Source organism: Nymphaea colorata, chromosome 10 (genome assembly GCF_008831285.2).
Source record: "Nymphaea colorata isolate Beijing-Zhang1983 chromosome 10, ASM883128v2, whole genome shotgun sequence".
Classification (NCBI taxonomy): Eukaryota; Viridiplantae; Streptophyta; class Magnoliopsida; order Nymphaeales; family Nymphaeaceae; genus Nymphaea; species Nymphaea colorata.
The window spans coordinates 2894903-2919068 of record NC_045147.1 but is presented as its reverse complement, the minus strand read 5'-3'; the positions used below and the strand labels follow the sequence as shown (position 1 = coordinate 2919068).

The 24166-nt window shown below is 39.5% G+C and overlaps 2 protein-coding genes across 9 annotated transcripts; both read left to right on the top strand.

Annotated features, from left to right (window-relative positions):
* The first annotated feature begins 7575 nt into the window (after positions 1–7575).
* Positions 7576–8570, top strand: LOC116262177 (uncharacterized protein At2g29880-like). Its single transcript, XM_031641316.2, has 2 exons — positions 7576–7910; positions 7992–8570. The coding sequence occupies exons 1-2, from the start codon at positions 7584–7586 to the stop codon at positions 8568–8570; spliced, it is 906 nt and encodes a 301-aa protein (XP_031497176.1). The 5' UTR covers positions 7576–7583.
* A 2535-nt stretch (positions 8571–11105) lies between these two features.
* LOC116262300 (guanine nucleotide exchange factor SPIKE 1-like) lies at positions 11106–23653 on the top strand. 8 transcript variants are annotated; one of them, XM_031641532.2, is made up of 7 exons: positions 11106–11330; positions 11469–11529; positions 13027–13156; positions 15224–15300; positions 15867–16029; positions 16169–16268; positions 23327–23653. In XM_031641532.2, the coding sequence occupies exons 3-7, from the start codon at positions 13120–13122 to the stop codon at positions 23379–23381; spliced, it is 432 nt and encodes a 143-aa protein (XP_031497392.1). In that variant the 5' UTR covers positions 11106–11330; positions 11469–11529; positions 13027–13119; the 3' UTR covers positions 23382–23653. The 8 variants fall into 8 exon arrangements, 6 of the variants coding, with proteins under 6 accessions (XP_031497392.1, XP_031497394.1, XP_031497389.1 ...); XM_031641534.2 differs by having other exon boundaries at positions 16138–16268; XM_031641529.2 differs by lacking the exon at positions 23327–23653 and adding an exon at positions 22536–23267.
* The last annotated feature ends 513 nt before the right edge of the window (positions 23654–24166 follow it).

The following is a 24166-nucleotide window of genomic DNA, read 5'->3' as shown; positions in this document are numbered from 1 at the left end:
TTTCCTTGTTTGTAGCCATGCTTCTTCATAACAAGTTTGAGACGTTCAAACCATGCTCGGGGATACTGTTTGAGCCCATACAAAGCCTTTTTCAGTTTACAACATTTTTTCAGGTCTCTCAAAACCCGGGGGCATATACATATACACTTCATCTTCGAGATCTCTGGTGAGAAAGACATTTTTAACATCGAGTTGGCACATCTCCCAACCCTTCAGCACCACTAAAGAAATAATAACACTAACAGTCTTCATCCTCACAACTGGGGCAAACGACTCTAAGTAGTCGATCCCATATTTTTGACTGAACCCCTTGGCCACCAGACGTGCTTTGTACCTCTCAATGTTCCCTTCTGGTTTGTACTTAATGGTGTAGACCAACTTTGACCCAACCAAATGAGTTGTTTCAGGAATCTCTACCACTTCCCATGTCTGATTTCTGTCTAAGGCCTCAATCTCTTCCTGCATAGCATGAGTCCACTTGGGGTCACTTTGAACCTCTGTAACATTCCTGGGAATCACAACTACAGACAAAGAGGATACAAAACATTTGTAGTCAGTGCTCAATCTAGAGTAAGATACAAAGTTACCACATCTTCTTCTTTTCCAAGCACCTCGATAGATGAATTTTCTTCGTGCATGTAATCCAGAAAATCTGTAAACTGAATTTTCAGACTTGAAGAATACTTTTCCTTAGACATTGACTTCTCTCCCTGAAGAGAATTCTCACCAAAATAAGAGACATGTTCCAAGAATATGACATCCTTGGTAATGTAAACTCGACCAGTGGTGGGATCTAGACATTTAGACCCCTTTTGAGTAGGAGAATACCCAAGAAATATTTCTTGAATTGATTTGGGGTCAAGTTTTTTCACATTTGGGCTGTGGTTATGAATGAAACATACACATCCAAAGACCTGAGGAGGGAGGTGAAAAGGTTGGCTACTCCCTGGAAGCATGGAGTAGGGTGTACGACCATTTAGCACCCGACTAGGCATGAGATTAATCAAATAGGCACTAGTAATGACCACATTTTCCCAATAATATTTTAGAAGATTTCTTTGGAACAATAAAGCTTTGGTGACATTAAGTAACTGACGGTTTTTTCTCTCAACAGCTCCATTTTGAGGAGGTGTATAACTACATGATGTCTTATGAACAATCCCCCCTCTTCCGAAAGAATTCCTCGACAGTGAGGCACATATACTCACGAGCATTATCAGACTGAAAGGTTTTGACAGACCCACCATAATGGTTTTCCACTAAGAAGATGAAGGTTTCTATAATATGAGGCACTTCGCTACGGTCTTTCAACAGATAAACAAAAGTACACCTTGAATCATCATCTATGAAAATCATAAAATACTGAAAACCACTATGAGAATGAATGTCTGAGGCCCCCCACACATCAGAATGGATCAAGGAGAAAGCTTTGTTAGTACGACTATTTGAAATTGGATATGAAGCTCTAACATGCTTTACAAACTTATACAAATAACAAGATAACATGGAAACGTTTAAAGTGGAACATAATTCAGGGAACAAATGTTTCAAAATCCCAAAAGAAAGATGACCAAGGCGTTCATGCCAATACAAAAATAACTGAAGACACTCTTCCTTCTTCTTCTCTGTCCTGTTGACTGCTGACATAAGGGCTATGGCAACGCGTATAGGAAGCCGATACAAACCATCAGACACCAAACCAATCTCAATCTTCTTCCCTGTCACCAAGTCCTGCAAAACACAATTGTTTTCAGAAAATATAAGTTCACAGTTCAGTTTCTTGGTAATCTTGCTAACAGATAAAAGATTTAAGAGAAGATGGGGAACATGCAAGGCACCATGCACTAAAAAATTGTTCAACAAAGAAAGACTCCCTTTTCCTGCCACAGAGGTAAAGGAGCCATCCAAGAGACACACGTTTCTTTCCCGAGGATAGCTTGTAGTCATGAAATAGTTTGGGGTTGCCAGTCATGTGATGAGTGGCACTGCTATCAACAATCCACTCTCCCATGCAATAAGTACCTTGTTCACCTGAAACAGCCAGTGCCTGATTGACTTTCACCTCATCTGACGTGTCTGCCTGACCAACATCAATCTGGCTCAAATATGCTCGCAGCTCACGAATCTGTTCTGCAGAAATAGAAACTTTACCATCACTAGGATTCGTTGCATTCGAAACAAACTTCTTCCCAGCAGAAGACCACCCCCTACTATTCTTCTTCTCTGGATGCAGGTCCCAACAAAAGTCCATAGTATGATCTAGTTTTTTGCAGTGTGTACATTTACGGGATGAACGGGCAGTTCCCATAGGGGCACAGCTAATGAAGGCAGACCGTTCATTGTGAGACATGGGATCCCCCTTTCTCCCACTTATGACCAGCCTCCTTTACTCTTCAGCTTCAACACGGAAATAAACATCTTCAATACTAAATGATTCGTCAGAGACTCCTTATATTTTCAAATTCATCATTAAGTCCAGCTAAGAAAAGGAATACCCTATTCTCCCACTCCTTGGCCATATACTGCATCTGGTCTTGAGGAGAACTCCATGTAACATCAGAATGGTAGTCAATATCCTCCCACTTAGATTTTAATGTTGCGTAGAAATCTACGACCGAGAGATCCCCTTGTCGCAGTCGCAGAGCATACACATCCTTTATTAGTTGATATACACAAACTTTTCTTTTCTTTTGACCATACATCTGTTTCAAAATAATCCACATATCTCTCGCAGTTTTCTTACGAAGAATAAGGGGTTGAATATCCGAGGACACCGAATTAACAATCCAAGTTTTTACCTGGTTGTCCTCAAGAAACCATGTATCCCAAGCCATACTATCCACAACAGGTTCGACCCTTCTCCCATTCACATAGGCAATTCGTCCTCGACCAGCAATCCCCATAGTAATTGCAGTGGACCATCGTAGATAATTCTCTTTGGTAAGCCAAATGGTGGTAACAGAGTCAAATTCTTAATTCGGAAGAACTGTTTAATATTGAAGATGTCTACTCCCATGTTGAAGCTAAAGAGCAAAGGCGTCTCATTATAATTGGAAGAAAGGGGGATCATACCTCATATAATGAAAGTTCTGCTCTTGTCAGCCGTGCCCCTATGGGAGCTGTCCGACCTCCTCGAAAATGTACTCATTGCAAGAAAACTGGTCATACTATGGAGTTTTATTGGGACCTGCATCCTGAATAAAAGAATAGTCGAGGGAGGTCTTCTAGTGGGAAGAAGTCTGTTTCTGATGCTAATAACCTTAATGGTGGGAAAACTCCTATCTTAGCTGAACAGATTCGTGAGCTTCGTGCATATTTAAGCTAGATTGATATTAGTCAAACCGAGGCATTAGATGATGTGAACGTTATTGAGGAAACGTGCAGCTTTGGTATTTAAAGTTTTATGTATTTTGGAATTTAATATTAGGTTGTTTTCTGAATTTTTAAAATTTTGTTGGACTCTTTATGTAAAGGGTTAAACATAACCCTAATCCTTATTTAGTCTAATGGAAAAGGAGCGGTCGTGAGATAGATGACTGCTACCTATTCTCTCCTCCTTCCTCACGTTCTTCTCTTCTCCCTCTTCTCTACCTCTGTACGCAACATGGTATCAGAGCATCAGACCTAGGACCGTGCCATCTAGGGTTTCACGCGGCTTCCCTTCTTCTCTTTTTCTCATCCCCTCATTCACGACAAGGTTGGACGTCTAAAGTTGCTGCTGCCTTCAAAAGATACGGTGAGACTATTTGGTGGAAAGGGGTTAATCACGTTTAACGTGTAAAAACGTGATTAACACCCTTATGTTGCTGTCGAAGTCGTGAAGTTGCTGAAAAACAAAATCTGATGTTTTGTTTAGATCTATATGTTGTGGTGAATTAGATCTGATTCAGTTGCTGCGGTGAAGAAGTTCATATCAGAGAAATTCTGATCTGCTTAGTTGTGTGCTGCCATTGAAGAAGTTCAGACCAGGAAATCTGATTTGTTTGGTTGTGTGATGCCTGCTGGACTGATCTGCTTGGTTGTGTGATGCCTGGTGGATCCTCAAAAGTCAAAACATCATTGAAGTTGAGCGAAGCAGACAGGTTGGTATTGAAGTCTGCTGTCAAACCTATGCACGTTGGCTGCCAGCTATCTGCATCTAGAAATTTGTGTAGTATTGTTGTAGCAGTGGGTCTATTGTGGGGCTGCAGAAATAACGATTGCAGAGATATTCTTCCCTGTTGGTGATTGGCTTGATTTCTTATTTGTCAATATTCAGTCTCTCGAGAACTTTCATATTTTCCTATTTTGAGATTTTATCATGGCTGCCAACAGATCTATACAACTTGATAGAACTGATGTTTGGTGCCCACTAGCAGTTTGATTATTAACTGTCGTGTTCTCTTCATTGAGCTTGTGATTCTATTTAAATGCAGGTACGTTAGTTGCACATGTCATGGCTATACCCAGGTATAAGGATGCATGTGTATACTGGAGTTTTATAGTCATCTATATTTGCTGCCACTTCTTCTACATCGATATCTTCACTTTGTTATCATTTATTTATCCCATAATATTTTTATTGTTTTTTCAGAATCTGTGTATTCAGTTTAGCTTTGTGGCTTAATAATCTGTTCCGGCATATTTAAAACTGCCAAAAGTTACTATTTATTCTTGTTTGGTGCCTGAATTACATGTTTCAACTTCATTACTAAACCCAAGATCTTTTACTTTGTTCTTTTATGTTTTATTTGACTTTTTTGAATCCTGCATTTTTAAGCTAGTAAACCATGTAATCAGACATTTGAAGCCATGTAATAAGACATTTGAATGGTTGTTGTATGAAAGTGCGAGGATGAAATACAAAGAAGAACCAATATGCCAAATGATTGGCCTAATTTCCATACTAGCAGCCCATAACTCCATTGAGTTTTTTGATGCTCTCTTTTCCTTGCATACTGTAGTGATGGCACCTTGAGATTAAAAAGCGTTCGTCATGTATATATGTATATATATAAAGTGTTTTAATATGTGTTCTTTGTATTGATGATGGTAGTTGTATACATGTATTTACATATGTTTAAATAGATTTATTCTTGTACATTGGCCATATCAGTATTCATTGCATTTTATTTCCTTAATCCTTGTGTGTTGTTTTTGTAGAAGCATGAAGATCAAGAATAAAGAATACGATGAACACGATGTAACGTGGAAAAACCCTCAACAAGAGGAGAAAAACCACGGACGAGGAGGTACTGGTGCCCACTAGCGACCAGACTCTCTCTCTCTTAAGATTTCATTAACTTTCAAAATTAGGGTTACAATCCTTAAGTAAGGCCCAACAAGGGCTACACGACGGATCGGGTATGGATCCAGACCCATTCTTGAGACCCATGTAACATGTTTCAACACTCCCCCTCAAGTTGGGCATGTATGACATGTAATTACAATGAATGGACTTTGAGAGATTATGAGAGAGTGAAGAATGAATGTTTCATATGAATGAATTTTGAGAGATTATGAGAGAGAGAATGATGAATGTCTCATATAGTTTTCTTTTTTATGCCATGCATTCACTTTCACTTAAAATCAATAGCACCACATGCACATCCTCAAGAAATTAAGTGATTCAAATTTGAGTTGAAAAAAGTAACCAAGTCATATTGCAACAAGAATTTGTAAACTTCACTTAACTTCAAAAGAAAACACAAGCAATGCATTCACAATCTTGGCCAAAATATGTTTAGAAAACAATACATTCTCTAACAATTTGAAACCTATGTTCTATCAAAAGAAGAACTCAAAATCAATTTTGTTTGCTAAGGAAACTTAGTTATTTTCTCAAAAGTTGATCATAAGATGATCATCACTTCAAATCATGAATCATAGTGAGTTCACAACAAACAACTCAATCTCAAAACTTCTAAGAATTGTGGATTTTAAATCAAATGACAGCGACGCTACCTGCACATTCCTTTGCTACAACATTTGTATATTTTCTGTAAATGTTTTGGATTTGGAATTTGGGGGTTTGCCTGCAATACATCTAACTCCCCACCTACTTCTCAGCCTGTTGTTGTATTGTTGAAAGAATCCCTTTTCTTTCCGCTACCTGCATAATCTCTGCTATTTCACAGAGCCTGTTGTTGTATTGTTGAAAGAATCCCATATTCAAGAAAATTCCAATTGGAACGGGATGACAATTTGAGACTCAAGTTTGCAATAGAGAAAGGTGGTTTTACATCTGAACAGATCATTTCTTCTTGGCGGTCCTACAAACATCAATTCAGAAGACCATTGAGACAAAGGAACATGTACATTGGACTCTAGTGACATGCTAGCAGAAGCTGAAATACAAACAACCCTGACCGATTCTCAATTTTATCAGAGCTAGAATGTTTTTTTTTATGCAACCTTCCAAGCAGTCCAGCAAAAGTCGTTGAGCTTCCATTATACCAATAACAGTAGCATGTTCAAAGATGAAAATAGAAGCGAAGTCTATTTCAAATATTTGTAATTGTATGTTGTATGTTTCTTTTTGATAAACATCAAACATAAATTGATAAATTATTGCAAGTTACAGATTACAACCATGTGGATGAGGAGCATGCTTCTCTGACTGGGGAATAACCAGCACAATAGCATTATATTCCCTGCACCCTTGTTTCTTTTTACCTTCTGCTTGTGCCATCCATTGCATATTCCCAGCACAATAGCATTATATTCCCTGCTTCTGCTTGTCCCAAGATGAAGGCTTATATCTTTCTCATGCATGTCATGTATTAAATATGCAAGGACTTTCATCCACTTCCTCCTACATAAAAGTTTCAGCAATGGAGCATAAGTTTCAAGATCAGGCTTGCAGGAGCTCCTCTCCATTGTCTGCAAAAGTTTAATAGCATATTCTTCTTGTGAATGAAAACACCCTATTAAAATTAGATGGCAGCCTTTAGCTTGCATCTCATCTAGAAGAGAATCAACCCTCTGAAATTTTTTCATGCGGCAATATTCCTCAACTATACTAGTAAGCTAGGTTGGCTCCTCAACTATACTAGTAAGCTAGGTTGGCTTGTGTCTTATCTAGTAAGCTAGGTTGGCTTTATATATGATTAGTTCAGAGGTTGCCAAAAATAGGTGCAATGAGTGTTTACTGTCTAGGCATTTCTTTTCCTAAAAGCCGCAACAATGTAGATAGCTTGATGGCACTCATGTATTCTTTTTATTGACCATGTCCGGTGCATTAACAGCCATCTTGCAGCCTCTACATTTCCAGGGATTTATAGCATTGTTCAGTCGCTATTCTTGCCCAAGGTGCTTGAAATGCAGGTCACTAGCAACTAAATTGTGGAGCTTTGTCCAATTTTAATTTTTGTGCGTTTTTATCAACTATGAAGAGTATTACTTGATTGTGATTAGTGCATTCCCAAGCTGTCATTAGCAACTAAATTGTGGGGGTTCTCATGTCATCAAGTTTACGTCTTTATGATCAGCAGCTATTGAACTCTACTAGCTTGTGCTATTGCAAACTGAAAATGTCTTTCCCTAGTTGTAATGTTGTTGCGAACTGAAAATGTGTTTCCCTAGTTGTACAAGTTATTATTACCATGGAAGACAGCGGTCCATCGAGGGAGAACCTTACGTGGACATCAGAGCAAATGGACTATTTAGTCCAACTTCTTGTGGAGCAATCCCGCATCCCTGGTATGAAATCTGGTGGAGGATTGAAGTCCAAAGCGTATACAACAATTGAAAAAGGCATGATAGACAAATTTGGTCCAGAATTCAGTAAAGAGAAAATAAAAAACAAATTGAAGTACTCCAAACCAAACTTGACAGTCATGAAAGAAATTTTGAATACAAGCGGGTTTGGGTATGACCCAATCAACAAGTGTATTGAGGTCGACCAACAAGTATGGAATGACTATATTCAGGTACGTTATAGAGATATTACTATTAGGTTGTGTCTAACATTTCTTTACTACATGTTCATTTGAACACATGGTTGTTTTCAGCAATACCCGAACAGAAAAAAGTACAGAGGTCCCAAGTTATGGAGATACTTTGATGAGTTCGCCGAGGTCTTCGGCGATTCTCATGCTACTGGAAAAGAGTCTATCACATTAAACAACATCATACATGAGGACGTTGAATCAGTACCACAGACACCTGCATCCCAATCCACTCCAACGTACATGAATCCTGAATCTTCACACTCTTTCACACAAATGGTCAATGAAGATAGTCCTCCACCACAATCGCCAGTACCTCCTACACCTAACACTGAAAATCCAATGGCAACTAATAGGACGACTAGTAGGTCTAAAAAGCAGAGGGCAAACAATTATGAGGAGTACTATAACTTGTTGAACGGTATTGCTCACAATGTAGGTACAATGACACGTACTTCTAAAGGGGTTCAATTTGTAACATGCTGTGAAATCTTGCAAGAGATGGTTCAAACCGGTGATATAGATAGTCAAACACAAGTAAGGAGTATGGATATGATAGCAGAGGGCAGCAATCCCATGATATTTGTCAACCTTCCACCTTCAGAACGGGTGTCATGGTTGATGCGTAAACTTCGCAATTAGTAGGTAAGTTACTATATGTCTTACATTTCAATAGCATATCATTTGTATACTTCATGTAATCCTATATTCATGTGTAATGGTTGTGTGTTAATAATGTAATCCTATCTGTTTCATCATGTTCTTGTTCGTGTACTTCGTTTTATTGCCTTCAATTGCACACACCAGAATTCAAATTGAACGTTCTATCGTAACTCTTGTTATACATGTATGTAGTTTATTCAAAATGGTAGATATTATAACAAATGATGAGGAAGATGATTTGCTTTACTTCAATCAGCTAGTTTTTGTCTTCATCTTCTCTTGGTTAGAACAACTTCCTCAATCTATGAGGATGGTTCATCCATTTAGAGAAACGGGTACAACTTTTGTTCAACTTATGCTGAACGGTCATCCAACTTTTGTTCAACTTATGCTGAACGGTCATCCAACATACAACATGACTAACTTGCACATATGGATCTAGGATTGTTTAGGAGCAATTGATGGCACTCATGTACCTGCATGGGTCGCAGCATCAGAGCAAGCAAGATTTCGCAATAGAAAAGGTTTTATTTCGCAAAATGTCATGGCTGTAGTTGGATTCGACAGTCGATTCCACTACGTTTTGGCAGGATGGGAAGGAAGTGCGACAGACTCAAGGGTATTATACAATGCACTTGATCATCCAACGGACCCATTTGTGGTCCCCGAAGGTACGTACTTCAACCAACCAACCCATTATTTTCTCAAAAAAAGTGCAGATGTTTACATAATGTATGTTCAATTGTAGGCAAATACTATCTTGCTAATGGGGGTTATCCGAACGTTGTTGGTTTCCTAACACCTTATCGAGGACATCGTTATCATATGTCAGAATTTGACACCCCGGGGGCACGCAGACCTAGAACTCCACAAGAATTATTCAACCATAGGCATTCATCACTTCGAAATACAGTAGAAAGAACTTTTGGCATGTTGAAAGCACGTTTTCCAATTTTGAAAATGCAAGTGCCGTATCCATTCAAAAAACAAGCTCAAATTGTGCTTGCTACATGTGTATTGCACAACTTCATACTTGACCACAATCCAAATGCCGAACAATTTGGTGATGAGGACGCACCTACAATTGATAATTCTGTCGTAAGCGAACCGAAAATTGCAAGTCAAACACACCAGCGGGGAAGCAACAATCCCTTGAGAACAACTATAACAAATCAAATGTTTGCAGATTATCAATTGAATAGTAAGTTTATTTTATCTATCTTTACCATTGTTGCTTGTAGTTGTTTAACATTTGTTTTGTTTTTGACAGGACAACGAAGATGATTCCTCGTCAAAAGTACTATGTCGTCTTCGAAGGCAGGTCACGAGGAATATACAACAGTTGGGAGCAGTGCCAACCATTAGTGTATCGCTACAAGGGCGCCCTGTTCAGATCATTTCATACCTATGAAGCAGCTCAATATCACATGAATGAATATCTGCACAAAAAATACGGTGTGCAATTTTGTAAGCCATTGGACATTGTCGATGTCAACGCAACGGTAGAGGAAGATGTGATGAAGACAAATGGACGGATCTACATTCCACTTTTCTGGATTGCTTTTTTTGTTACTACTTGTTTTCTTTGTTGGATCTGTACTCGTTAAACAACTGTGTATGTTTTTCATACAGGTTGTAGTCGTACTCGTTAAACTTTTTGTTTATGTTATTTGGTGACTGCTTTAAACTTTATTGGTTCTGTACTCGTTAAACTTTCATACAGGTTGTAGTCGTTAAACTTATGTACTGGATGAGACAACAATTTGTGGTGAATGTTTTTAATTATAGGTTCCAGTGTTGGATGAATATCAGTTAATCATTGTCAGGTTGATTACTTGTTTATAGGCTGGATTTCCATTACATTGATTGCGCATGTTTATGATTTTTTCCCAATATTCTTAAAGGCCGCAATGTTGTCATATAATTTTTGTCATTTCTGTCATGTTAAATTATCTATCATGTGCATCAAACATGATTAAATTTACCAGGTTAAATTTTTTATTATGCATCAAACACGGTTAAAATTAACAGGTTAAATTATTCCAGTGAATCAAACATGACATCAAATCGGAAGAAGGTTAAATTTCATCCTGTTTTTTTTTCTAGAAAAATTTGTCAGGAAAATTTACCACGTTAATTTCTTCCCGATGCATCAAACGCACCCTTAAATTCGAAACTACATTAACAAGTGAGTGTTGGTAAATCCATGCCTCATGTTAAAAACCATGAATTTAAGGTCCGATTGTGGGAGGGGTCTCCAATCTGACCTTAAATTCATGGACATCTAGTATATTTGCAGATCAGATCCACGATGAAACAAACAACCTGATTCACAGTCAAACAAACACAACTTAAAAGCTCAAAATTGTCGCTTTTTTTTTTTTTTACTTACAAATTATTTCTGCATAGGAACGAAGAGATATCTGCATTTTGGCCCACTTTAATTTCAGGCATTTTGGCCCACTTTAATTTCAGGCATTTTGGCCCTTGGGACTATGGGAGAACGGAGTTTACACCCGCCTCGTCTCCTCGACACAAAAAATGCCCAACTTTTGTTCGTGACAGAAAATAAGCTGCCCGTATGGGCGTGTCCCGTTTTTTCCTTACCACTCTGTTCAGTTCATCGCCTTTCACGCTCTCTCGCCTCTGTCCCTCTGTCCTGTGTCGCCTTTCATCGCCCTCTCTTTCTGTGCTCATGGCCACCTGGACCGCCGACGGCCTCCCGCAGCGTTGTGACAGGTGAAATCTCCCTTTCTCATTTCTCTGTTTCCTTTTGCCGACTCTCCCAATCTTCATCTATTGTTTCTCTAGTTCTTGTCGCTGACTTTCACCCTCGATCTCGCGTTCTCTCGTTTTCTCATTGCGGGCCACCTGCAGCCCGAAAGTCCCAGAGGCCACCCGCATCTCTCACCGCTTGAACGCCCCGCGCATCTCTGAGGTTACTCTCTCTTTCTCTCGCTCTTTCTACGTTTTGATTCTCTGTCGACGTGTCTCACCGACAGCAGCCGCAACCCAAACCATTTCTTCCAGCCATTCTCATCGCCATCTTTTGAAGCCCTCATTCAATCCCAATTATTTTCCCCTAATTGAGCACCGTCCCAAACCGAAGAGACCTAAATAAAAAGAAAAACGAAGATACGCTAGTTATTGAGTAGCGGCATTCTGCTGCCATACTTTTCGTGAAGCTGTCTCCTTACCATAATTTGTTTTTTCAGTCCATTGAGCGAACATGGAGCACACAAAATTGAGCCGAAAACATGATTTTACGTTATGATAAACTAGGAAACCTTTTCCACACATGCTCTTCATTTCATGGACAATATTTGTGCAATTTTGTATAATTCCTCTCAATAGGTGTACCATAGAAAACAAAGGGTTCATCAGTGTTGAAATGTGGATTCCTTCAACCTAATGTTGGGAGATCTAGTTGCTACATAGCATCCAAAAAATGGTCTCCAATTCCTATTCCAATTAATTGCGAGCCTGGAATAGGAAGAAGGGAGCAAAACACTTCAGCAGAAAACTGATGCATGCTAACCTCATAAAACATGATACATTTATATCGTGGCTTCTATGAAGTGTGAAATTAATCAATTTTATGCCCTTTGAGGTGCCATAGAGTCTCCAATCTCCATCCAATTGCTTAAAAATGAACACCTAATAATTCACTACGGTCAGATTAGCAGAAGTTGTATCGGAAAAAGTTCTGCCCTCTTTTTAGAGGAAAAAATTTTGCCTATCTTTGTGGAAAAACATGAGCAATCTTTGTGGAAAAACATGAGCAAGTTTATTAGCGATACTAAATTAGGTCGAGGTAAAACCTGAGCAAGTTCACTTTCTCCTGCTAAAAAGATTCAACTTCAAGAAGACTATGGTTTTATGTGCCTATGGCGATCTCACATCTTGTTCCATTGATTTAGTTAGATAGAAATTTTATGAAGATAGTGCCCTTACCATTGTAAGTCGCAGAGGATAGTGCTAAAATAACTTAAAAAAGGCCAAGATATATGGCTGACCATACTATAAACTAGTCCTTAAATGGAAACCCTCAAGTGGAGGGTCCATTTCTAGGGGCGAAGAGCCAAGTTTTCAAACCACAAATACGAACATACATGAAAGGCCAACTGAATATGAAATATTATTCACCATCCTGCATCACCGAAAATCATGTTATGGGAATCCACAAATTCCATCCCAGGAGAAATCAACAAAAAATATATGCTCCATGATTTTAACCTTATGCAAATCGTTAGCAGCCCCATGAATGCACCTGGCTTATTCTCTTCTAGCACATCACCACCATAATGCGCGTAATAATGGGAGTCAAGATTGAGATTCGTTCTTAATCATTTGAAACTGAAAATGATAGAAGCCCAGCCAAATAGAAGGCATTGTGAATACTATAACCCTAAACCTAAACAGTAGATCTCTAAAGATAGGAAAAGGAGAAACGAAGAGAGGAAGCGAAGAAAGGAATTACCTGGGAAGAGATGGCTTGCCTCGTGCAACCTAGACAGAGAAGCTGCACATGAGATTGGTCTGTGCCCCTCTTTCAGAGAAAGAAGGTATAGAACTCTCCTCTCTCTCTCTTCTTCTCTCTCTCTCTTTCTTTTGCCCCTTTGTACCTTTGCGAAAGAGGATTCATCAAGATCAAATGGAGAATAGAATAAAATAAATTAGGGAATTTGAAAAAAAGCGCTTGAGGATTTAGTGATAATAAAAGATACACTACATTTTTGTTTCTGTTGTTGTTAAGACACATCTGAACTATATTTGTGGAGTTGTGCAGAGGGGTCAATCGATCAGATCCTGGCCATTATCTGTCCGAATTACTTCAAAAATTCTGGATATGACAAAAAAAATTAAAATAAAAAAATAGAAAGTTTATATGTATGTATCTATGTATGGATGTATGCTTGGATGTGTGTATGTATGTATATACACATGTATAAAATAATGAAAAAATATTTGTTTTTATTTTGAGAAATTGAAATTGGTGCGAAATTCACTATAAATTTATTTTTTCTTGTTTTATAATATTGTTATGATATAATGAGAATACCACCCATATTTGTGACTATACTTTTAAATTTTAACTACATATTAGCCTCTTGTTAAGTTCAAGTTTCAAATATTCAAGGATCCATAAAAATTGACTAGAAGATGCCTTTTCTGTATAATTTTTCTGTGAACAATTTCTTAACTAGTGGTCCAATGCAAAGGTACCTATTATCTTACTTGTTATATGGCCAAAAGCTATGTCACATAGGTATGACTGTATGAGTACGGGTGTGGAGGACTTTTAACAAATTTGGGTACCGCGACACAGCCGTACATTAAGCCACTGGATGCCTGAAAATCTCACTGGAAGGGTGATGAAAATCATGGAAAAGGAAAAGACAGCCATTATCATGTACAACTTCATTTTAGGTTTCTCATGAGTAATTTTATTTTTTTTATAATTGAATTTGGCAAAAACTAGTTTCCATTATGAAATCTGGTCAAAATCTCGATTTAAGTCAGGTTTTCCTTCAATTTTGGTTGGATAAGACTACATTTCGGCATGAGAAATGGTTTGAAACTGAAAAACACTGAAAGCAGCAGCCGGGTGAAGTCCTGTTAGAGAGTGTAAGCTTTGGTGTCTATGATTTAGATTCTTAGAGTTTTAGCATTTAGTCTTCAAGGTTTGGGGTCTAAAATTTAGGGTTTAAGGCTTGGGTTTGGAGTTTTGTCTTTCTATGGTTTACAGTTTAGATCTCAGGCATTTGAAGTTGAGGATGTGATGTTTGGGGTGCAGGGTTGGTACTTGAGGTTTGGGGTCCTCAGATCAGGGTTCGAGGTTCAGGGCCTGGAATTAGAGCTGAGTATTGAGGGTGTCAGGAGTTATGAAATGGTTCAGGAACTGTTTCAACGACTTGTTATTTGTTAACAACCATCTTAGTAAAAAAATATGCAATCGATCCAACAAATCACCAAATAATTTTTCAAGAGGTGGTTGGTTCCTGTTCAAAATAATTAATCAAAACGGTTCCTCTAAATGCTTCAGATGCTATCTCTCAAATCCATTTTAGGCTTCTCGCAAGATGACCTCAGATGCAATATGCCGCATGGTTTAGAAAATGAGTAAACTGGAATGGATGGCTAGCTTGCTAAATGGTACTGTTAATCTAAGTGCAACTTTAAAACTAAGTCGAAGCTCTTGGAAATGGAATGCCCAACTTCTGACGGCTCAAATTTTCTTATTTATTGTTGCTTGCTATGAATTTCAATGTCTGACTGTGCATGTTCTTGTGACTTGGCATAATTAACATTGCTATGACTTTTCCTTGTTGATGTGGCACTTCTTATATTTGATCTTGTTCTTATTTACGTGCAATCATACTAGTAGATCGGGATGGTAAATAGGGCGGGGTCTGTTATAGAGTTGTTCTAGGAACCAGCTTAAGTCATATTTTGCTGGTTTCTGACCATAGTTTCTGTAGACCATCATGTTGACTTGCATACTGTATCTTGCTTCCCCTTTTGAAGTGCTTTTTATTCCTGCCTTTGTATATCACATGTGTCTTTTATTGTTTGTTACATTGTTTTCATTAGATGTATCTGAAGCAGCTTCTCTTTATCATGTGTATTAGGGATGGAAGAACTGGCACAACGTTTCAGAAGACTTCCACGTCAGCTCCTTACTGCAAATCTCGAGCTGGATCCTTCGGTCTGTCCATTTTTAGGATTTTTGTTTTGTCAGTGATACATATACTGTTACTTTTTGGTCCATCAAAAGAAAATCCAACATGTAACTTTTTGTGCATCCAATCCTTTTTTTTCAATATAGCTGCTATCTCAACATTCTGTGCATTCTGCATTTACTCGGGGCTTACCATTATTCCCTTGCCATTTTCAAGGCATCCAGGTTCTGATTTATATTTTTTACAATATTAGCGCTACCTTTTTGTTGGTGTTCTTTTTATCCTTACAAATAGTGGTAACCTGAACCTAATGACAATTCCTCGAGACTGGGTGAGGTACCTTGATGCCTGTGGATAACAATTAATGGGTGGCTTGTATTAAAGTGTTTTGGTGAATATTGAACTACTTTAAGGTCTTGAATGCACCAAATCCTTGTCATGTTTTTATTTTTCTCTTTTTGGTTTTTATCAAATTCAAAAATAATCCTAATTTCAGTGCCCCCTTAATCATGGATGTGGTCATAATTGCTAGACAATGTGAACTTTGATTTGGCTTTTTAGTGTTGATGTTTGACTTGTTCTCTGTTGTCAGCTTAATGAAAACTTGGAGCAGTGGCCTCATCTTAATGAATTGACTCATTGCTACAAGGCTGACTGGGTCAAAGATAACAGCAAGTATGGGCATTATGAGACTGTTGGGAATACTTCCTTCCAGAATCAGGTTTTTGAAGGTCCTGACACTGATATTGGAACGGGTGATGACTTCTATCATAATCAGTACCAAATGGCCTTTGGTTTTGATGGTTTGATTTTAAAAGATAACTACAGTTCTAGTCATCTAATCTACATCAACGTCATTGCAGAAATGCGTTTGTCTAATGCAAGACATTTCAGGAATGATGATGCAACTGATGATGATATTCCTAGCACTTCAGGGTGGCAGTTGTCAGAAACCAGTTCTTCTGATGCAGCACATACAAGGAATCTCCAGCAGGTATTATTTGGCAGAATCCCTCTCATCTTTGAAGTTCATATTTATTTTTATCTCAATACAAAATTTGGTTCTACTGTAAGCCTCAATTCCTGGGAATAGGATTTTTGGTTTTGAGAAATATGGTCTGGTTATCGGTAAATTTTGTATGTTGTGTAAAGTATACTACAGAGCTTTCATGTCAAATGCTGATATATCATGTGTTTTTTGTTAGCTCTGCTAACAATACCCCTTAAAAACTTACCCACACACTAGAAAGCCCAGCCTTTCCACTCAGATGAAAAATCTCTCTGCGATTAGGGTAGACCTGTTAAGCTTAAATACAGCATTCTGTGGTAATTTGGGGCAGGGTTTATTACATTTAGGTTCTCCACCCAACCCGACTCATCTCACTAGATGGTATAGCCTATCGTTCCTTAATGAATATGGTCCCTGGACCCTGGACTTGGGTCCGTCTCTAACAACTTCTTTCCCCTTCAAATTTCACCTTGTCCTCAAGGTGAGAACTCAGGGAACCTATTCTTAATTTCTGTAGCTGGCACCCAAGTTGCTGGTAGATCATCATGCTACTCCATTCTATGAGCCATTCTGTTATTACTTGATTCCCAAGCTTATTCTTGTGGGTGCTCAGTCTCCTATAGGGTTGCACTCCTGTTGATGCATCCAACACCGGTGCTGCTGCGATCTGAGCTTCTGGAGGTGGCACAGCACAAACTGTTAGCTCAGCACGGAAATGTGATCACAGGATAGACGTAGAGTCGGCTGCCTACCCATCAATCTGCAGCCATACAGGTGCAGTCACTACCAGAGGAAAGAAATAAAAACTGATCAAGGGCATGTTAGAGGAAGGAACATTTGAGCTCAGCCACAGCCTGTATTCATCCCCATCCTTGTTAGTCAAAAAGAAGGATGGGTCTTGGCGGTTTTGTGTACATTTCAGAGCTCTAAATAATAGTACGATAAAACAGGTTCCCTATTCAATCATCGAGAAGCTAATTGATGAACTCAAGGGAGCAGCAGTCTTTTCCAAATTGGACTTATAGGCAGCTTATTATCAAATTCGGATGGCACCAAGGACGTTCCAGAGACTGTATTCCAAACTTATAAAGGCCATTACGAGTTTAAAGTGATGCCCTTTGGATTGATGAATGCCCCAGCCACATTTCAGGCTCTATGAACGAGTTTTTTAGGAGCAACTACGGTGGCTTGTCGTAGTGTTCTTTAATGACATCCTGGTTTATAGCAGCAGCTGGGATCTTCATAAAATCCACTTGAAGGTCTTACAATTACTATGACAACACCAACTATATGTGAAGGCGTTGAACTGCAGCTTCGGCAATCCAGACATCACTTATTTTAGGTACGCAATCACCAAAGAGGGACTGCGAATGGAAGAGGACAAGATTGCTGCCATTAAGGAGTGGCCGAAACCAGAGACAGTCAAAGTTCTGAGGTCTTTTCTAGGTCTGGCTTGTTATTACAGGCGTTTTGTGAAGAAATTCGAGGAAGTCGCTGCACCCCTTACAGAAATGCTGAAGCGAACCAGTGAGAATGGACCTCGGCAAGGCTGGAATCCTTCAAAAAATTAAAGGAAGCAATCATCACTGCACCTGTCCTATCTTTACTTGATTTTACGCAACCCGTCTCCATTGAGACAGATGCTTCAGAAATAGGTATAGGAGCAGTGCTGCAGCAAGGGCAGCACCTGATCACCTTTTTCAGTAAGGCATGGGATGGGTACAACATCATTGTCAAGTCAGAGTCCTGGCCATTCGCAAATGGCATCATTATGTAGTGTGGCAGAAGTTTAAAGTGTATACTGACCACCATAGATTGCGTTTTTGTATGCAGCAGAAAGGCCTCACGCCCACTCAACAGAAATGGTTAGTAAAATTAATGGGATATGACTTTGAGATATGTTATAAAAAGAGGGAAGAAAATAGGGTTGCTGATGGCTTATCTCGGCGGATGGAAGAAGAGAAATTAGAGCACACAGCCGCTGCTAATCTGTATGTAGTAAGTCAGCCAATCGTAGACATTTGGAAACAGATTGAGGAAGAGCATCACGCCTCAGAGAAGGTAAAAGAAATTAGAAAGAAAGTGGCTGCTAATCCTACCTTGACCTATGGATACCAGTGGAAGGAGCCATATCTACATTACAGAAATCGAATCCATGTACCACCTGAGTCTCCCATCACCAAGTTGCTGTTGCAGCAATATCATGATGCTTTAGAAGCTGGCCATCAAGGGACTGACCACACTTAAGAACGGCTGTGCCACTCCTTCTATTGGCCAGGAATGAAAAGGCACGTGCCGGAGTATGTGCAGGGCTGTAATATTTGCCAAATGTACAAGTATGAGACATTGAAACCGGTGGGCCTATTGCAGCCATTACCAATTCCCCGTCAGATTTGGGAAGATTTGAGCATGGATTTCATAGAAGAATTACCAAAATCGAAGGGGAAGTTGGTCATATACGTCATTGTCGACCACCAGTCCAAGTATGCATCTGTCAAGCAGGTAGCCAAGGCGTTCCGAGAGCACATTGGCAAATTACATGGCATGCCCTGTTCAATTGTGACTTGTGAGTGACCAGGACCCTTTTTCTTGAGTCATTTTTGGCAACATTATTTTACCTTGCAAGCAAACAACACAGCAGTCCACTCATCTCTTGGAGTATCCCCATTTGAAGTGGTCTATGGACGTCCTCCTCCCAATTTGATGTGATTTCAGCCTAATTTGATGTGATTTCAGCCTCAAACTAACCAACTTAGTGAAGTTGATGTCTAATTGATCATCCGACACAAGGTCTTGGAGGAGATCAAGCATCGGTTGAAGGCAGCCCAAAACTGCATGGCTCAGCAGCACACCAAAGGGCGTAGGTATAAGGTGTATAATGTTGGGGACTGGGTATATCAGAAGAGTTTGGAAGGTACCACACAAGACTGTGGGTGTCACAGGTCCAAATATTCTGGGCCATTTCTGATCTTGCGCCGAATAGGGAAGGTGGCTTGTAAGCTGCAACTGTTACACCCCAATCTTTTGACCTTCAAACAAATTTTTTTTTTCTAAACATAAAGCATTGAGGTGCGACTACACAACAATTCAAAAAAAAAGAGGGAGCTATGTCATTCGAAACAATGAGGCTACTTTCATTTATATAACAACTTCAATTCATACAAAATCACATCTGTGTATGACAAAACTGCCCCAAATTACATGATTGATGCCTAACAAAAACAAGACATCAATAAAATAAAAAATAAGACGCGCCGACACTATAAAGGACGCAAAACCTCTCCAGTAGGATGTGAGTGAAGCCATCTGATCAGCCTTTGTAGTATGGCAACAAGTCAGAAAAATCCCAAACCATCTTAGGTAGGGCTCAAATATGAGATAATACAATCATAACAATAAATTATCATCATGTCGTGTCAGGACATAGTCACATCATTTGTCAAGAAGGCTCCTCACATAGACCACGACATGTAAAGGCCACTCAATGGCTAAGATAACACAATTTCAATTCACATGCACATCAATCACATACACTTCATTCACATACTTCATTTTCATTAGTTTTAGTGAATTGACAGTTTCTGTGGGTGCAAACACAGACATGTGCACACCATGGGTGGCCCATAGCCGAGATGCAATTCTCGTGGTGGCCCATAACAATATGGATCCATTCACCCGCTGCAGCGGTAGAGCACTCATCCATGGGTGTGAGAATTCCACAGAGAGATACTCAACCTTTCCTAGGACACCTAGGTTGGGAAGACGGGAGCCCAATGCTCCAAGCACATCACACAACAGTACCCTGAGGCCTTGCACCACCTGCGCTTCGAACAGGCGAGACCAGTGGCGAAGGCGGGACAACTCCCAAACACATAGCCACATCCCATTGGCCTTTCATCTCTTCTTCTTTCATTATTATCATTATAATTGTACATGCACAAAATGACTGGCTAGCACATGAGGTTGGTACACTTCACGAGTGCACCCACACCTCCAATTGTCTCCACACGAGGGCCATACATATCATTACATTCTTAGCTAGCCGTCATACTGGACGGGTACAACTACCATCCAATTCATTCATTTGCATCATTGGCCGTAGCAATGCATATGCAACAAATCACAATATTCAAATTCATAAGCACTCACATCTTATCAAACACATCATTCACATCTTTCAAAAACTTAGCCAAATCCGGCCTAAAGAGTAGTCTCGATTTGTGATTGGCTCGTAGCTGTCCTAGGCAGTTATCATTCTAAGATGTTTTCTAATGCACAATTGGGGTCGAGGAGACACTCGACTCGATACCCCGCCTCATCTGTCATAAGCAGTTATTAATTCTAGCATGCACTTGCAAATGCGTAACAGTTTTGAAAACAAGCTTCTAATAGCTTTTCAAAACAAATCTTATCATGAATCAAATCATTTGCATGCATACATACATTCAGTCACAAAACAATCATTCAATCATATCACAATTCTAGGATCCTACGATCCTAGGAACACACATTCACACGTTGGCTCCAGCCAGGGATTTGCCTGGAATGTCGCCATACCTGTCGCGTGTCTTAAAAACACTCCAAAACGCCTCGAGCTTCACGTCTAGTTGCTCAAGGTCTACTGGACGCGCTTGGTGTACCTGCAAACATACACAAGTGGTAAATTCTCTACTAGCTTAGTTTCGCAAAGCATACAAATATAAAACAAAATCATTGAGGCATATGTCATTGCCTCAAGAGGGTGTCGACAGGTAGTGTCGACCTACAAGCCCTTCAATAGGCTTCCTCTTAACTTCTTGACGTTGCCACCAAACGTCAAGATTCAATACTTCGATCAATCCATCACTAACACATTTCTTATTAACTTTCTTTAGTTGAGGCGTCTTCCCAAACACCCAACTTACATATTCTTCTCTAACTAACACAACAATACGCCCGTTGACAATAGCTTGCACCACATGCTCACCAAAACGATTCTAAATCTTTTCACCCACATCAAATCTCTACCATGCTTTCCTATTGTTTCGAAAATCAACACATCATGCTAAAAAAACACTTGTACACATAGATCATCGTCTTCTCAACATAGTCATAAACTTCCCAAAAATAGCAAAGTCGCTAACATGCATTCCAAATCATCAAATTCTAAATTCTAGCATGCTCAAACAATAATTATACGTGCTCCAACATAAAATATACAACAATATAGGCTCGATTAGGCCTTGCTCACCCCAATTAAAGAGTCTGAATTGCTGCAGTCCTCCCGGCAGCCACCTCACGAGTTCGAGAGGTCCTCAAACAGCTAAAATCCCTCAATGCCGCCACCACCTACGCATTCACCTCATTGCTATGAGGGGAAAGATGTGTCCCCAAACTACGATAACCAACCAAACTGCCACCACCAAGAGAGAAAAATGAAAATGAGCTCAAGAAGAGGAGTTCGTCTGAGAGGGATTGGTTCGATTGGGGGAGGCAGGGAACAACGAGGGAGAGGGAAGCTGGAAATGGGAGAGAGCACGAGAGGTGTGAGTGGGAGGAGGCTGACGGTAAGGAGAGGGAGTGCAGTGAGAGAAAAGAGAGTAGGAGAGAATGCAGAGAAAGAGGACATGAAGAGGGGAGTGCAGCAGAGAGAGAGCGTGCAAGGATGTGTGGGAGGAAGAGGGAAAGAATACGAGGAGAAAGGGAGAATGCTGCAGAGAGGGGAGGATATGCAGGAGGGACAGGGAGGAGAGAGGCAGACAGAGAGGGCGAGAGAGCTTACCAACGAGCTGCCGCCGTCGGTCCAGCCACCGCCACTACCAGACCGTCCGCCCACTTCTTCTTTGTTGTGGTCGTAGCAGAGGAAGAGTCGAAGAAGGAGAAGAAGAAGACGCTGAAGAAGGCGAGGGAGAAAAGCTCCCTCGATGGGCTCTCTTCCACGAGTGGAGCTCAGGTCTGGATCTGGACCCGATCCGATCCGACCTGCTCAAATAAGAAACGTTACAGCAACTACCAGAAGGTTCAGCAATGCGTCCTGTCTTCCACATCTCACGATTGAAACCATGCCATACCAAGCAGCTTCGACAGGAGCCTGCTACACACCTGCCATCAGAACAGCAAGGGTCTCCATACCCATTTCGCATGCTCCAAAAGCGCTCTGTTTGCGAGAATGACATTTATTATCTGCATTTACTTAGCATCTTCTTATTAAGTGGCTGTGACAGTTTTGTTATTATCAGAACAATAGCTGATCAATCTTTTGAAAACGAACAGGAAAGTCAAACTAAGACTGACGCAGAGACTAAACAAAAACTTTGTTCGAGGAAAAAAGTTAAAGGAGTACAAACCATTCAATGATTTCTCCCTTTGAGGGGAAAAAGGTGTTTCAAAGACCAAATCATTCACAAACAATGACCGACTATTTCCGAGTGGCTTCATCACTAGCCACTATCAATATCTTTCTCCAAGAATGAGATTCCAAAAATTTCTCCAGCGGAGATAGTGAGTATATTCTTTTGGTGCTTAGAATAAACCTCGGCGAATTGCAGTATCTTTCTATATCTATCACGATATATATCCATTGTTTAACCATGTTGGCATGATTCAACTCACTCATAATACATGGTCAGTATGGCTTTTGTGCACCACTAACATAGCATTGATTCTTAAAGTGGATCAAGGGTCACGATGATATTCCAGTTGCTTTGCACCGCAAATCAATAGTAGAGAGAACAATTTCTGGAATCAGAGATTTATATGTATCATGAATGGTACTCTAAGATATCTTACACGGTTACACCTTAGCGCAAACGTGCATATAATTGTACTCGAAAGATTGACTAAAAAGACTGATTAGTGAATGGTCCACCGCAAGATAATACAATCATATCTGTTGTACAAAGTTCACATGTCCTTTTCTATTTGAATCTTATGTTCGATTTCTTGTTTCGGAACAGAATTTTTATGTAAGTGACGCCAAGAGAAAGAGGCTCCACTTTTATCGTATATGTTCTCAAAAAATCTTTGAGACTTTTCTTTTTAATATTCATTCTGTCACTTTGTAGCGGTTTTAATCGAAAAAGGATCATCAACCCAGGAGAATCACGTGATGTCCACTAGGTGGTACCAAGTGAAGAAACAAATTAAGGGACCCTCCAGACATATAAATCAGGAAGGAATTACACTACTTTAATGCAAGAAAAGGCAGCAACGCAATGTGGTGCGAGGAATTATTGGAAAAAGAAATGAATGATGCACAGCAGTCTGGTGGGCTGTACCCATTTGAAAGAGTAAAAAATAAAAAAAGTGAGTAGTTCTTTGGGAAAGGCAGCATATTTCGAACTATTGTAGCCTCGATCCATTTCCTTCAACTGTTGGTCTTTCTCTCTCCCTCTCTCTCTCTCTCTCTCTCTCTCTCTCTCTCTCTATATATATATATATATATATATATATATATATATATATATATATATATATATATATATATATATATCACACAGACAGACGCACATGCGTGCATTAAATAACGTTAATTGTACTTGTTTATAGGTTTCTGCCTTGTGAATCTCATTGTAAAGTTATAATCCCGTCCTTTTGGTCTTACGAAAGAAAAATTAGTCCCTTTTTCACTTTCGGTAGATGTCAGTCAGTTCACTGAAGTATCAAAATGGTTTGTATTTTTAATACAGCTAGATATAACATATTGGTACCGAACTACTCTAATCTTATTTATGGAAGATAATATCACTATTCACGAAAAAAAAACTATGTTCATGGACGTGACCCCATGGTCAATTAGAACTTAAAAATTAATATAAAGCATGTCAGTTTCATGTATACATGAATCATATATGCAAGGATTTAAGATGAACCGGCAGCATCCTTTTCGTTCATGAAATCTGATG

Excerpts from the sequence above, each read along its gene's own strand:
- LOC116262177 (XM_031641316.2), top strand. The coding sequence starts at position 7,584 with ATGGAAGACAGCGGTCCATCGAGGGAGAACCTTACGTGGACATCAGAG. Across the intron at positions 7,911-7,991 it reads TATGGAATGACTATATTCAG|CAATACCCGAACAGAAAAAA; the intron begins GTACGTTATAGA and ends GGTTGTTTTCAG.
- LOC116262300 (XM_031641528.2), top strand. The coding sequence starts at position 13,120 with ATGAGATTGGTCTGTGCCCCTCTTTCAGAGAAAGAAG. Across the intron at positions 13,157-15,223 it reads CCCTCTTTCAGAGAAAGAAG|GGATGGAAGAACTGGCACAA; the intron begins GTATAGAACTCT and ends CATGTGTATTAG. Across the intron at positions 15,301-15,866 it reads ATCTCGAGCTGGATCCTTCG|CTTAATGAAAACTTGGAGCA; the intron begins GTCTGTCCATTT and ends CTCTGTTGTCAG.